The following is a 16,167-nucleotide window of genomic DNA, read 5'->3' as shown; positions in this document are numbered from 1 at the left end:
TCTAGCTTTATTTCTTTTTCTAATTAATTAGGCTAGTATATGCTACAGTAATTAAATATGGTAGTAGTTTGCAGATGTTTACATCCAGGGGAGAACTCTGCTGCACAGTGTGAAATTACAGAAATAGTTGAAAGCCTTTTTTTAGTTTTACTATTGAGAGGGCACCCAGATTGTGCTAAGCACTGTCCAAACATACATCTTTGCTCCAAAGATCTTGTGTTCTGTGTTTTTTCTCCCAGTTCCACTTACTTGTGAAAATGCCCTTCATTTCCTCCTACAAACCCCTAACCAAAAAGATAAAACAGTTTTTGTAGGTCTGTGCCTGTAATGTCCCAGATGCAATTTCATACCTTTTTCCTTGTAGCCCTTTATGTGTGGAACGCCATTCTGCAAAAATCTGTCCTCTTCATATCATAATGGCTAATGAGCTGAGACTATTGCGATTGATCTGTTCAGAGCTAGTTTATGACAAATATGCTCATACCACTGTTATCCTGTCCATCCTTCTTCCTTGGTGATTTGTTAGTCTCAGCAACCGGTTAACCTGCGTCTTAAGTCAAGGGCCTAATTTAAAACCCATTGAAGTCAATGTGGGAGTCTTTCCATTGATTTCAGTGAATTTAGGATAACGCTCCAAGAGTAAAGTTTTTGGATCAGGGACTGTTTGATCACATCTGTACAGTGCCTAGTATGGTGGGTCCCCACCGGGGTCCAGAGCCTCTGGAAATAACTAATACAACTACAAAATAATATAAATATCAAGTCCTGAAGGGAGGATTTGAGTTCACTGCAAAGTACTTCTTCAGCTTGGAGTGAAACTGTCCATCCCAATTTGTTTTCTTTGCCTCTTTCACAGAGTGGAAAGAAACACTTTGTCTTTCCTGATTGTGGGGTATGGGATATTTGGTAGGAGTGAATTGATGCTGGTTATATTAATGAAGGTACAGCAAGAAAATTTGCTTTTGAAGATGAAGAGTTAAGTACTTCTCTATCAGTCTGTTATGCAAGTGCAGCAGCAGGGTGTATTGAATGTCCTTCGGATCACTCCTGATTTTTCTTGAGATGTTGAATAGAAGGTATAATAACTGTTTGGTCTTCCGGCTTCTGTTAGATCTATAAGCAGCTTTCTGATGTCCTTATGGTAATAATTCATCTGACATTCTCAAGGCAAAGAAACATCTCTTGTCATAATCTGAAATGACCTTGAAACCATTCAGGATATACACTTTCAAAATTTCTCATATGTTTATAGAAGAGTTAGAAAAAATACTGGAATGAATGCATCTGTTTTAGAATCATGATTCCACCTTAAAATGGAACAGTTGAGGGAAGAAGAGGGGTAGGTTAGTAAAGTTAGCTCTGATATTTCATTAGTACATTTTTATATTGACCGATCAGTAGATAGTAGTGGTTTAAAAATCACTTGTCTTAACTAAATTTGCTTTGCTTTTAGGTTCTTCGGGATATACTTAAAGAAGTGCAGAGTAACATGGTGCCACGCAGTATGCTTAAGGAATGGGCTTTACATACATTCCCAAATGCCACAGATTACTGGACGTTTCGAAAGATGTTCACAATTCAGTTGGCATTAATTGGCTTTGCAGAATTTGTCTTTCATTTAAATAGACTCAACCCTGAGATGTTACAGATTGCCCAGGTATATTGCATTCATTGAAGATGTACATTTTCTTCTTTGATAAACTGAAATTTTGTAATTTAACTTTTGAAATGACTATATATTTACTATACACTGTACACTGACTTGATTTTTTTTGCATGCGTTTATGCACCTCGTGTGTAATCAACAGAGCATTTCAGTAGGCCTCTCTCTTCACTACATGATTATACAAAATATATGCAATAATAAAAAATGCCATCAGTGGACACACACATTACCCTCTAAATTCTCAGCTTTTGGAAGGACAACTCCTGTTCATCAAAAAGGGTCTCAAAAACAACATAAAAACTCTCAAATGCTCATGTAGATGTGTGTACAGTCTCAGATTCCCTTTTCCCCATTCTTCACAAGCACTATCTTGACTATTTTCCTGTGTCAAATATCAAGTGGTTTTAGAGCTTCATATTCTTATGGGAAATATTCATTTTCTAATTCCATTCTCTCTCCCCTCCCTCCCCTTTGGCATTGGTATCATGTCGAACTGCAGCTTCCATTGCCAGTGTTTTCTGCTTTAACATAAGCATCTAACATGAGACTTGCCAACTTAGTAGAGCAAAGATGGTATATCTTAATGTAATTTTAATGCTTGGAGAGCTATACTCTATACAACAATTAAAAGATTAATGAATCCCCACCACTCAGACATGGCTTTCAGGTGCATACCCAGAGTGAACAATGCAGTCCTTTGCTGAGATGCAAACAGAATGAAGACTTATCTTTCTTCCCCTACTCGCTCACCCACCACAACCACAAAAGAACCTGTTCTTTATGGCTGATATTCTGATCCCATATATTTAATATGGTTCTTACTTTTCTTCTGTCTACACATGATTTGTAAGAGAATAGTATGTTTGAAATTCTAGATACCCATTGTTCAAGTATTGCTTGATCAAGAGAGCAAGGCAGTATTTGAACAAAGGAAATTCAGTGGTTTTTTTATTCTTCCATGTTTAACTTCCATCTTTGTTACAACACTTTATGCTAGGGAAATGGAAATAATTTCACTGATGCACATGGATTAAACTTACCACTCTGCTCTGAGTATTGCCAGTAAAAAAAAAAAAAAAAAAAAAAAGTCTATTAGTGATTTTTATACGTTGATTTTCCTTTCCTTTTATAAAGATTCATGCCTGTGTCTCATTTTAAAATCTAGGATACTGGCAAGCTCAACGTGGCATACTTCCGATTTGATATTAATGATGCTACTGGTGATTTGGATGCCAATCGTCCTGTCCCATTCCGTCTTACACCAAACATTTCTGAATTCCTTACAACCATTGGTGTGTCTGGTCCATTGACTGCATCAATGATTGCAGTAGCTCGCTGTTTTGCACAGCCAAACTTTAAGGTATGTACAGTATTTACCTTTAAATAGTGTTTTACAGGCATATCACACTTGCACTATAATGGACACCTCATAGGTCAGTGTGCTTGATATGCAGGAGTTCTGAGTCTACTCCGTCTTGGAATGCACCACCAGAGTTGGTGGCATCCTCGCATTGGAGGAAACCGGAGAGAAGTCACCATTCTCCATCTCCAGTACCACCCAAGCAGCAGAAAAAGTCAAACTAGGGTGACCAGACAGCAAATGTGAAAAAACGGGACAGGGTGTGGGGGGTAATAGGAGCCTATGTAAGAAAAAGACCCCAAAATAGGACTGTCCCTATAAAATCGGGACATCTGGTAACCCTAAGCCAAACACTTTTTTGCATCTTCTAGCCAGAAAAAAGGCCCCCTTCATTTTTGAGGGCTAGGTCTCTGACAGAATCAGCCACAAGTTAGAGCTAAGCCAGCTCTGAGTAGATGCTCCCCAGTACCACATTCATCATCTAGCATTGTAAAGTTGTGGTCTCCAGCACCACTTCCTCCTAATCCCTGGAGGAGGCCAGTGTCTCTGAATTTTCCTCTATGGTTTCTGACAATAAGATGTACCAGGAACTTAATGAAAAGAATAGCCATCTCCTGTGTACACAGCTGGAACCAGTCCAAGACTATGCATATAAGTTAGAAGACGTTTTGCAGGCCCTGCTAGCTTGGCTTTACCTGTAATTGAGGCCATCTTAGGTCCTACCAAAATCCTTTAGCAAATTCCCTCCCCTTTGACACCCCCTGCCAAAAGGACAGGGAAGAGTTACGAAGTTTCTTCTCCGGGTCATTAGTATTTTTATTCACGCCCAACCCCAAGATCTTTGGTAGTAACAGCTGTGAATGAAAAGGCAAGACAAATCTAGCCCCAAACACACAAAGAAATTAGATTTGTTTGGGAGAAAAGTTTATTCATCATCAGGATTGCAGTTTAGAATTGCTCACTATAACCACTTTTATTGGGATTAAGTGTTGAAATTTGTGGACAAGTTGCCAGATCATGCCAAAGAGAAATACAGAGCACTTTTGACTGAGGGCCACATGGTGGCAAGAACATCCTTATAGGCTGCCTTAGATGAGGCAGATTTAGCAGCTTGAATAATGGCAATAGTGGTCACTATGCATCTTGCTTATTGGCTGCAAACAGCTGGCATTCCAACCAAAGTCCAACAGACAATTGAGGATTTGCCTTTCGAAGGCATAGATTTATTTTTCAGAGAAGACAAAGCTCTGCATTGTCTTGAAGATACTAGGGCAATTCTAAAGTTTTTGGGCATTTGCATCCAAGCCCTAAGAGAAAGCAGTTCTGTCTCCAGGTCCAGTAAAAGTACCTGTTCTATCCTTCAAGTCAGCTGGACCAAATCTAGGAGGTGCCAAAAGACTCAAAGAGGACCACAACCTCCTCCGCCACCGCTAACAACATCTGCTATCTTTAAACAATCTTATAGCATTTAAGCAGTCTGATTCCTTAGATGAGGCCAGCATACCACTCACTCTGATTTCCCCTCCCTTTGGCAGCATGTTGTTCCACTCATCAGTGGGTACTAAGCACATTGGAACTGGGATAAACCCTGCACTTTTCCTCTGTTTTCCATTCTCTTTCCTCCCCGCCGCATCCCTTGTCAGGAACTTTTTTCGCAAGACTTCTAATTCAAGAAGTTCAACCTCTGTTACAATTCGGGGCCCCAGAAGAAGAGGTTCTATTCCCATTATTTTCTCATTCCAAAGGCCAAGAGAGGCCTTAGACCTGCAAAAACTCAACAAATACATTTTTAAAGAAGTTTTGTGTGGTTACCCAAGCATCTATTATCTCATCCCTAGATCCCAGTGACTAGTTTGCTGCCCTCTACTTAAAGGATGCCTACTTCCATGTGGCCATTCACCAGAGTCACAGGAGCTTTTTAAGGTTTATTGTAGCAGATAGTTATCAGTTTATAGACCTTGCCTTTGGCCTGTCTTCAGCCCCTCAAGTCTCCACAAAGTGCATGGCAGTCATTGCAGCACATCTCAAGAAAGTAGGTGTCCAGGTGTGCCCATGTTTGGTTGGTTTGAGGTCAGTCAAGGGAGCAAGTGGAGGTAGCCATCAAAAAGCTCCAGTCCTCTACAGTCTGTGGTGGTTGCCTTTGTTCGTTGGGCCTGTTGATCAGCAAGGGCGCATCAGTTGTTCTGCCTCTGCAGAGAATCGAATTCATAGTAGCAGTTCTTGATTCTATGACTGCAAGAGCATATTTACTTCAGGCCTGGCTTCAAGGAATATTGAACCTTTGCAGGGGCTTCAAGGTGTATCCTTGTACAGCAGTAAGGAATTTTCTGAGACTTCTAGGTCACATGGCAGCTTGTACATAAGTAAAGTCTGGCATGCTGAGTCACTTAAGAGTTATTCAGAGCTGGTCTGTCATTCCTTTTTGTTAGCTGTATGTACTAATTCATGTTCCTGCAAATGTCTTCTTGTCCCTGGATTAGTGGGTTGGACCCCACCAGGGTTTGGAAGGCGGGTTTCTTTTTTCCACAACTCTTCCCTCCATGCCCCTGGTCATAGATGTTTTGTGTCTCAGATGGGGAGCTCATGTAGGGGACCTCCAGACTCAGGGACTCTGGTCAAATAAAGATCTGTCTCTGCACATCAGTGCTGAAGAACTTTGAGCTATCCACCTGGTCTGTCAGGTTTTTCTCCCTCACATCAGAGGTGATACTATGCAGGTAGTCATGGATGACACTGCTGTTCCATTTGAACAAGCCGGGAGGTGCCAGATTATTCCCCCTTTGCCAAGAGGAAATGAACCTATAGACTGTCTACATTCACGCAATTACACTCAAAGCATCTCATCTCCCGGGGGGGTCCAAAAATATCTTGCACACCATTTCAGCACAACATTCAGCAGAGATCATAATTAGTTCTTCGGATCTGACATGGCAAAGTCCATTTTCAGCCTTGGGGAATGCCAGAAATAGATCTCTTCATCACCCGACAACAGGAAGTGTCACTTGTTCTGTTCAAGGGCAAGTCACAGTGCAAGGTCTTTGTCAGACATTTTCCTGTTGTCCTGGATGGGGGGAAATTCTGTATGCTTTTCCTTCCAGTCCCAATGGTACTAAGAGTTTTGTGCAAACTCAAGCAGAATCACACTAATTTTAATCTAGTCTAATTTTAATAGCATCAGCCCAGCTTTGACATCATTGGTTCTCTGACTTGTTGAGTCTTTCAGTTTGAGATCCCACATCTCTCCCTCAGTCTTGTATATAGTTTCACGGAACCACAGCCAGTCACTGCATCTCAACTCTCAGAGCCTACATCTAACGGCTTGGATATTTGGTGGCTAACTGTTCCTTTGTGGTTCAAAACATTTTCTTAAATAGTGGGAATTCTTCCACAAGGTATATTTACCTCAGGAAATGGCAGAGATTCTCCATGTGATTCCAGCAGAAAGGTACTTCTCCTTTTTAGGCTCCCATACATTTTATTCTGGGTTTCTTGCTTCACCTAGAGGTAAAAGGACTCTCTATTAATTCCCTGAGTTTTTACGTGGCAGCTATCTCCTCATTCCATCCTATAGACGGAAGATTTTTTTCCCTACCCTATGACTATTGGATTTTTGAAAGGATTGTACAGACTGTTCCCTACTGTAATTGATCCCACACTATCATGTCATTTAAATTTGGTTCTATCAATTTTAATAGGACCCCCTTTTGAGCCTGTATGTGCCCCCTTTCTCATCTCAATGGGGATAGCATTCCTATCAATAGCATTACTTCTGCCAGGAGGGTAGAAGAACTACAGACTTTGGTTGCTGATCCTCCTTATTTGGTTTCTTTTATAAAGATAAAGTTAGTTTACGTCTGCACCCTAAATGTTTCACTAAAGTGGTATTGGATTTTCGTCTGAATCAGCCTACATATTTAACAACCTTTTTTCTGAAACCTCACTCTCTCATAAAGACAAGGAAACACTCTATAGTTTGGATGTCCATAGGCTAAGACTTTTACCTGGAGTGGACAAAACAGTTTAATGTTTCTGCAATTATTTAATTCCTTTGATGACCAGTTGAAGAGTCAGTGGGTCTCTTTGCAGAAGATCTCCTCCTGTATTATCTTTGCTATGATATTGATAAGGTCCAACCACCTCAGAGTTTTAGCACATACTGCAAGAGCTCAGGAAGCGTTGAGTGCTTTCTTAGGTCAAACATCAGTGACATTTACAGGTCTGCGACTTGGTCATCTGTTCATACCTTCACCACTCATTATGCTGTCTCCCAGGCCTTAAGAGATGGTGCTAGATTTGGGAGAGTGGTGTTGTGTAGTCCTTGTTTAGGTAGACTCTGATACCTTCCTCCTGGATCTGCTTGAGAGTCACCTGAGGTGGAATGGACATGTGCAAGCACTCAAAGAAAAAATGGTTACATACCTGTTTCATAACTGTTGCTCTTCAAGATGTGTTGCACATGTCCTATCCTCTTTCCCCTCTACATTTGAGTACAAGAAAATATAGGCCTCCAGTGTGAAAATATAGGCCTCCAGCGGTTGGCTCTGCCCCTTTATACCCTCAACTATCAGCACGAACGTGTGGTGGATGCAAGCACCACCCATCAGGTATCACTGTGGGGAAAAAGATCTCAAGCTTTGGTGAAATGACATGCAAACACCTGAAATGGAATGGACATGTACAAGACATCCAAAAAAAAACCAACAAAAAAAAATCAGTTACTGAGCAGGTATGTAACCATTTTTCAGAGATTCTGAGAACGCCACAATAGCTTCTTAAATATTACATCAGCACCAATACAAAGGCCAGTTGAAATCTCTCTAGTTTTAGTCAGAATACGTAAGGTTGGAATAATTTCACTCTAAATTCACTGTTTGCTCAATCAGATTAATATGAACCAGTTGTTTTTATCATCCTAGCTTTGTAAGTCCTTGAAAATCTAAAAATGACGAATATAGCATCATTTAGATCCTTAAGAGTATATTGTGAATAGAAAAACATCGTGACACCTCATTAGCAGAGTAGGATGTTGAAAATACATTGTTGCTTTGATGGACTTTGGCTCTTGACAGGGTGTAGTTTACTAAAGAAATTGGCTTAATTCCTTTTAAATTCTAATGCTTTACAAAAATGAGACATCTTGCAGTTAGGCAGCAATTTGCACCAAACAGCATTGCACAAAACACATTGTAGTTACTTTTTTTTTTTAGCAATTAGGCATTCTCATACAGTGTGTGGTAGTTACCTTTAAAATTCAAATGGGTAAAGGTGAGTTCCTGATGTGAAATTTTCCATCTTTGTAGAACAGAAAGCAGGTACAGTGTGTTTTTCCATAATTAAGCCACTTACAGGTTGACTTTACATATGTTTTAGGCTATGTTTATACATGCAGACAAATTTTCAGATGTGGCCTTCAATGTGTGTGTGTCTCAATTTTTGCATGTACAACTGGAAACACCATAAGCCTGACTTTCATGGGTGCTGAGCACCCACAACTCCCCTTGACTTTATTTGGAGGTATGGAAGCACAGCACTTGTAACACTGAAATCGAGCACCTAGTAACATTGACTACTTTTGAAAATGTGGCTTGGCTTTTAACCTTAGTAAGCTGAATTCCTTTAATTCTTTTTCTTCAAAATACTGTTTTGATTAGAGATACCTGGGATGCCTAGAAAGACTTGGTTTTATAAACTATAACTCTTAGCATCAAAAGCTCAGACTGCTGGCATTTATACCTTACTATCAAGAAATGAGCTGCTAAGGGATGAGGGAAAATAGAAAACTGTGTTTTTGTGTATTTCCTCTCAGTAACGACAGGGTGTCCTTAGGATGCCAGTTAGTTGAAATTTTAAAAATTCAGTTCAGAAATCCACAGTTAAAATAAGTCAAAACAAGAAATTACAACTTGTGGGACAATAACTACTAATTACGTTCAGCTGAAATATGCTGCATTTACGTAGGTGGGTAGGATGTGGGACCAGAATTTCCTTTCCATACTTTAGTGGTAAGAGTCATATCTGATATCATTCAGCCAGTTATTTATATTCTAGAACAATATTTTTCCTGAAATAAACCTTCATGTTCTTGTTGGGCAAAAATGTGTGTGATGCATAGAAAATAGTGTGTGTGTAAAAATGTATTTGGTTTTGTAGTTCAGCTATGAGAAATAATTTGTAGGGGGAAACTTCATAGCTTTTTATAAATTCTTTTTGAAAAAAAAATCTCTCTTAGAGAACAAAAGAATTTGTTAAACAACACTTAAAGCTTACTGAAAGTCTTAGGGTACGTCTGCAGTACGAAATTATTTCGAAATTCTATTGGAATTTTCGGAAGCTATTTTATACATTCGGTCTTCTGCGTTCCCACTAAAGCGTGTGAATTCGGCAGTGTGTGTCCACAGTACCAAGGCTGGCATCGAATGTCAGAGCGGTGCACTGTGGGTAGCGTTCCCGCAGTCCCCGCCGCCCATTGGAATTCTGGGTTAAGCTCCCAGTGCATGATGGGGCAGAAACATTCTCGCAGGTGTTTCTCGGTGTGTGTCGTCAGTCGCTCCTCCCTTCGTGAAAGCTACGGCAGACAATCGTTTCGCGCCTATTTGGCGTGCAGATGCCATACTGCTTTCAGCAGATGGTGCACCGCTGCTCTCCTGCTACTATGAATCCACCTCTCATTTCCTCTTATCTTCCTATGTAATCTCTACTATCTATTCTTTCTCTTCCTCATCGAACGCTTCCGCTGCCAACTCTGCTCAGCCATTGTGAACCAAGCAACACCGCTTCCGCTGCCAACTCTGCTCTCCCGCTATTGCCACACTTCTGAGCTTCTCCATGTCGTCTGTCCTGGGCTCCCACCTCCATGAAAACTACAGAAGACAACCATTTCCCGCTTCTTTTGGCTATCATGAACCAAACAGCACCTCTTCCGCTGCCACTCTGCTCTCCTACGTTTCACACCCTTTTTCTAGGATTATCCATGCAGGCACCATAGCCATGGAGCCCACTCAGATGTCCGCTGCAGTTTTGACCATTGTAAATACCTCGTGCATTATCCAGCAGTATGTGCAGTACCTGCAAAACCGGGCAAGGAAGCAACAACAGCGCAATTATGACCGTGATAAGGACATGGACACAGACGTTCCTAGAAGCACAGCATGTGGCGATTGGGAGATCATGGTGGTGTTGGGCCAGGTTCGTGCCGTGGAACACCGATTCTGGGCCTGGGAAACAAGCACAGACTGGTGGGACCACATAGTGTTGCAGGTGTGGGATGATTCCCAGTGGCTGAGTGGCTGAGAAACTTTCGTATGCGAAGGGCCACTTTCATGGAACTTTGTGACTTGCTGTCCCCTGCCCTGAAGCGCAAAGACACCAAAATGAGAACAGCCCTCATAGTTGAGAAGCGAGTGGCCGTAGCCCTGTGGAAGCTTGCAACACCCGACAGCTACCAGTCAGTTGGGAATCAGTTTGGAGTGGGGAAATCTACTGTGGGGGCTGCTGTGCTGCAAGTAGCCAACGCTATCATTGACCAGCTGCTGTCAAGGGTATTGATTTTGGGAAATGTGCAGGCCATTGTGGATGGCTTTAATGTGCTGGGGTTTCCTAACTGCGGCGGGGCGATAGACAGAATGAATATCCCTATCTTGGCCCCAGAACACCGGGGTGGCCAGTACATAAACCGCAAGGGGTACTTTTCCATGGTGCTGCAAGCACTGGTGGATCACAAGGGACATTTCACCGACATCAGTGTGGGATGGCCGGGAAAGGTGCATGACGCTCGCATCTTCAGGAACTCTGGTCTGTTTGAACAGCTGCAGGAAGGAACTTACTCCCCAGACCAGAAAATTACTGTTGGGGATTTTGAAATGCCTATAGTTATCCTCGGGGAGCCAACCTACCCCTTAATGCAATGGCTCATGAAGCCGTACGCAGGCAGCTTGGACAGTAGTAAGGAGCAGTTCAACTATAGGCTGAGCAAGGCAGAATGGTGGTAGAATGTGCATTTGGACGTTTGAAAGCGCGCTGGCGCAGTTTACTGACTCAGTTAAATCTCAGCAAATCCAATATTCCAATTGTAATTGCTGCTGATTGTGTGCTCAACAATATCTGTGAGAAAAAGGGGGAGACATTTATGTCAGGGTGGGAGGTTGAGGCAACTCGCCTGGCGGCCAGTTTCACACCACCAGACAATAGGGCAATTAGAAGAGCGCAGCAGGGCGCGCTGCACATCATAGAAGCTTTGAAAGCCAATTTCATGACTGGCCAGGGTACGGTGTGACAGTTGTTTGTTTCTCTTAAAGTTACCCGCCCCCTATATATATGAAAGGAAATAAAGTCACAGTTGTTTAAAAAACGTTCTTTATTATTTGGTGCACAAAACATTGAGAAAAATCAGAAGCTAGATGGGGGAAGGGGGATATTGGGTTGGGGGGTGGAGGAGGAGGGAAGGACAAGTCCAGAAACTAAATCAAAATTTAGGATATGCCAGTTTTCTGCTGCTTGTGCAATCCTCTGGGGTTGACTGTGTGGATCCCTGTAGCCTCCCACCCCGTGTTCTTGGGCGTCTGGGTGAGGAGGCTATGAAACTTGGGGAGGAGGGAGGATGGTTATACAGGGGCTGCAGCGGCAGTCTGTGGTCTTGCTGCCTTTCCTGCATTAGATCCACCATACAGCGGAGCATGTCAGTTTGCTCCCCCATGAGCTTGACCATAGCATCCTGCCTGCTGTCATTGTGCACGTCCCTCCTCTCTTCGTATTCATGTAACGCTTTACGCGACTCTGCAATTGCTTGCCTCCACGCATTCAGCTGGGCCCTATCAGTGCGGGAGGACTGCATAAGCTCGGCAGACATGTCGTCCTGAGTTCGTTTTTTCCGCCTTCTAATCTGGACCAGCCTCTGAAATTGAAATTGAAACATTTGCACCTGCTGCGGAAGGAGAAAAAGGGAGGGTAGTATTTTAAAAGATACATTTTAGAGAACAAAAGGGGACACTCTTTCTCAGTGAAACAGGCAATTCATAGTACACAGCACATGTTCTTTCTGTACAAGGTCGCATTTTGCCTCTTATACTGAAGTACCTGCCATTTTGGTGTGAGTAAGCCATCACGTGCGGCCGGGCAACAGAATTCAGCTTGCAGGCAGCTATGGTAAGCCCTAGGGGCATGTGGGATTCAGCTTCTTCTGCATTCATTTCAAAGCTTTCAAACTGCTGGGCGCCGTTTCCCATAGGAAGCAATGCCTGGTGGGTTTTTCATATAAAAGGAGGGCCTGTGGGCTCTCTGGGATGATCGCTTCACACAACACCCTTCCTTCCGCCCCCCGCCCACTGCATGGCTACGATGAGGCTCTGAGCAGGGATGAGCCCTTTAAAGCGAACAGCCCAGCACGGCTGGGTTTCTCTCACCACGTGGCTCCGATCAGGCTCTCACTCACCAGAAGTGCCTTCTCCAGGGTCATGGTCCGGGAGCATTCCTTGGGAGTGGGGGGAGGCTATTGGCTCCAGCGTTAAGAATAGTTCCTGGCTGTGGGGGGAAACGGATTCCCCACTTGCTGCCTGTGCACTGTCCTCCTCCTCCTCTTCGTCCTCCAAAAACTCATCCTCCTTGCTCCGTGCTACTCCCCCCTTGCAGGTGTCCACGGATAGTGGTGGGGTAATGGTGGCGCCACCCCCCATAATTGCGTGCAGCTCACAGTAGAAGTGGCATGTATGGGGCTGTGACCCAGAGCACCCGTTCGCCTACCTGGCTTTTTGGTACACTTGCCTGAGCTCCTTGATTTTTGTACGACGCTGCTCTGTGTCCCTGGAGTAGTCTCTTTCCATCATGGCCCTGGAGACTTTAGCATACGTATTTGCATTTTTTTTTTTTTTTGGACTTAATTCTGCCATAACAGATTTGTCTCCCCAACATGCGATGAGACTCGGTACCTCCCATTCGGACCATGCTGGAGCTTGTCTGCGAATCCGGGACTGCGTGGTCTCTTGTGATGGTGGACTCTGCATGATCGCCTGTGATGGTGGACTGTGCTGATGGTGACCAAACAGGAAATTCAAAAGTTCCTGGGGCTTTTACTGAGTACCTGGCTAGTGCATCGGAGTTAAGAGTGTTGTCCAGAGCGGTCACAAGGAAGCATTCTGGGATGGCTCCCAAAGGCCAATAACGTTGAATTCCATCCACAGTACCTGTAACCCGGAACTGCGATCTCGATTTTAGCGCTACTCCATTTGCCGAGGTGGAGTACAGAAATCTGATTAAAGAGCCCTTTTTAAATCGAAAAAACTGGTTTGGTCATGTGGACGGAATCAGTTTTATTTCAAAGTAACTTGGTTAATTCCGAAATAACCGTGTTTTGTAGACCAGGCCTTAGTCCTCTGAAGCAACCAGCCCCTAAAGGGTTAAGATGACAAAGAGACCAAAATGTCAAGATGTAATTTATTACAATTTAGTTAAAAAACTATAGTCTCTTGACACTTCTTCTAGTTAAACATAATTATCTAATTTTCTCCTTCATGCAGGTTGATGGCATCCTGAAAACTGTGCTACGGGATGAAATAATTGCTTGGCACAAGAAAACACAAGAGGATACTTCCTCTCCACTCTCAGCAGCCGGGCAACCTGAAAACATGGACAGTCAGCAGCTGGTTTCACTAGTTCAAAAAGCTGTTACTGCTATCATGACTCGACTACATAATCTTGCTCAGTTTGAAGGAGGAGAAAGCAAAGTCAACACTCTTGTAGCAGCTGCAAATAGCTTGGATAATCTCTGTCGTATGGATCCTGCCTGGCACCCTTGGCTGTAACTTGAAATTTAGATCTCTCTTTTGCTGCTCTTGTGTTGTGAGCCATGTATCCTGGTAAGAAGAAAATGTGAAGAATTCATTTCAAACCATGGCTTACCCGTCACTGCCTTTTTCATCAGTCTTCATTTTAATCATGTTTACAGAAATACTACAATTTTAGTGTTTTAAGTTAATTTCATGACAGCGGTATTTCATGTACAAAGAAATTTGCTGATTTATTATTCAAAGACAACTTCCACAAATAGCTTAAAACGAGGGGGCGAGATTTAAAATGTGTACAGACGAATTTGATAACAAGTGCTGTAATACTGGCACTGTTAGATTTTTAGTAATGGCATATCCTAAATCTGCAGCATGTAAACTTTTTATACACTTTAAGAAACCAGTATTCCCAGATCTTTGATTTTACTTGGTGAAATTTTACTAAATTTTCCTTCATTATACTACTATGAAGGGACATGTGAACTGTTTAAATACTATCCGTTTTAATCCTTTCAGAATTTACATCAGCTAAGTTGGTTTGTACAGAGATTTTTGTAACAAAAATGTACAGCAATGACTTTTTTTGGTTAGGCACTCAGAAAAATGATGAAAAATTTGCTGGCTTTTCTTGGAGCCCAAGTTATGTACAGTGAAAGTGTAAGCAATTTTGGATATTTAGTTAAATGTTTGACTATGTATAAAAGGAAGTTTATAAAGAGGAGGGGAAAGTCATCCATTGATACATGTATGTGATGTAAATGGTATAAAGAAAAGCAAAAGGAGCTATAAAATGAACCAGTCTGATACTTTCTATTAGACTTCTATAGATACTGTAGCTTCCTCAGAAAGAACCTGTTTCAATTTCTTCGTAATTTCAAAAACATCAGTTTAATGTTTTATTTGAGTCTTTCTGTTCTGTTAGCATTTTTATAAACCTGCAGTGTTGAGAATGTTATGCTTAAATTTGTACAGGGTGATTTTTCAAAATAAATATTTTGTAAAATGTTCTATGGTACTTATGTCAATGTAGTGTATTTTTAGGTACAGGAAAATGAAATAAGTGGAAAAGGACCCACATCATGGGTAATACTATAAATGAAGTAAAAATTGCCTGCATCTGAACATAGGTAATTGTATTATTGGGAGTTGTATATAACTAGTTCTTGTTTGAGTGATTGTATTGTATTCCACTGAGTATTATGCACCAAGAGCCAGAGCTTTTCAAAGTAGCATTGCTCGGCAGTCCACACGTGTCCTTGTACAGTAGAACGTTAGAGTTACGAACTGACCAGTCAACCACACACCACATTTGGAACCGAAAGTACACAATCAGGCAGGAGCAGAGACAGCCTCCCCACCCCAAAAAAAAAGCAAGTGCAGTACAGTGTAAAACGTAAACTGCTAAATAAAATAAAGGGAAAGCAACATTTTTCTTCCTAGGGCAATGGCGATGTACACGTCATACCCTTTCCCTGCTTGCACCTTTGCTGTCTACAGCTATGACTGCAAAGAGTCTGTTGTCCTATGCATCAATCCATGGGCACCATACTCAATGTTCCATTGGAGTTTCTCTCTCCTCTTTGGTGGTGGACAGACCCACTACAAATCTGCTCTGGGATGCCCTTCCTCCCATCCTTACCGACCATTATAGTCATAACAGATGCATCACTCAGGCTAGGGCACGCACACTGGAGATCACATGACATAAGGCACCTGGACCATGTGAGAGACCAGGATGCACATAAACATACTCTAACTTCTGACAATATGCAAACCATGCCACTTGTTTTTACCGGTTATCCACTATCGTCACGTCCTCGTCATGTTATATACCACCACCGCCACCACATTATACTATATAAACAAGGGGGCACAAGGTACAGTGCTATGTATGGAGGTGATTCGCCTCTGGGAATGGTGCATCGCACAATGTTTTGTCAGCAACCTACCTGCCTGGCACCCAGAATGTGATCGCAGATTCCACAAGGAACTTTGCAACTGACCACAAATGGGAGTTGCACAGCATGATAATCACAGACATCTTTGGTTGCTGGGGTATATGAATCAGAGACCTTTCTGCATCACACATCAACACCAGGTGCACCCAATATTGCTTCAGAGGAGGACTCTGTCCACTTACTGGGTGATGTGCTGGTCGTTGATTGGGCGAACTACACCTCTCCTCCCCCCACACACGCATTCCTACTCTATCCTCCACAAACTCCAGCAGGAGAGAGCGAGAGCTATTGTGGTCGCTCTGTTCTGGCCTCGCCAATTCTGTTTCCTCTTCTCTGCATGTCAAAACAACCTAGAAATGTCTGGAGCAGGAGTGGAGAACTGCTGACACAACACAACGGCAGACTTAG

The 16,167-nt window shown here is 42.5% G+C and overlaps 1 protein-coding gene across 6 annotated transcripts in view; it reads left to right on the top strand.

Annotated features, from left to right (window-relative positions):
• TRRAP (transformation/transcription domain associated protein) overlaps positions 1 to 14,808 on the top strand; it is a 154,257-nt gene extending 139,449 nt beyond the window's left edge. For all 6 annotated transcript variants that reach the window (XM_077829206.1, XM_077829205.1, XM_077829202.1 and 3 more), the window contains 3 exons: positions 1,454 to 1,657; positions 2,832 to 3,026; positions 13,535 to 14,808. In XM_077829206.1, coding sequence (XP_077685332.1) covers positions 1,454 to 1,657; positions 2,832 to 3,026; positions 13,535 to 13,819 — 684 coding nt within the window. In that variant the 3' untranslated portion in view covers positions 13,820 to 14,808. The remainder of the gene's footprint in view (positions 1 to 1,453; positions 1,658 to 2,831; positions 3,027 to 13,534) is intronic.
• The last annotated feature ends 1,359 nt before the right edge of the window (positions 14,809 to 16,167 follow it).

The sequence above is a fragment of the Eretmochelys imbricata genome, chromosome 10 (assembly GCF_965152235.1).
Source record: "Eretmochelys imbricata isolate rEreImb1 chromosome 10, rEreImb1.hap1, whole genome shotgun sequence".
Taxonomy (NCBI): domain Eukaryota; kingdom Metazoa; phylum Chordata; order Testudines; family Cheloniidae; genus Eretmochelys; species Eretmochelys imbricata.
This window is presented reverse-complemented; position numbering and strand designations above follow the sequence as displayed.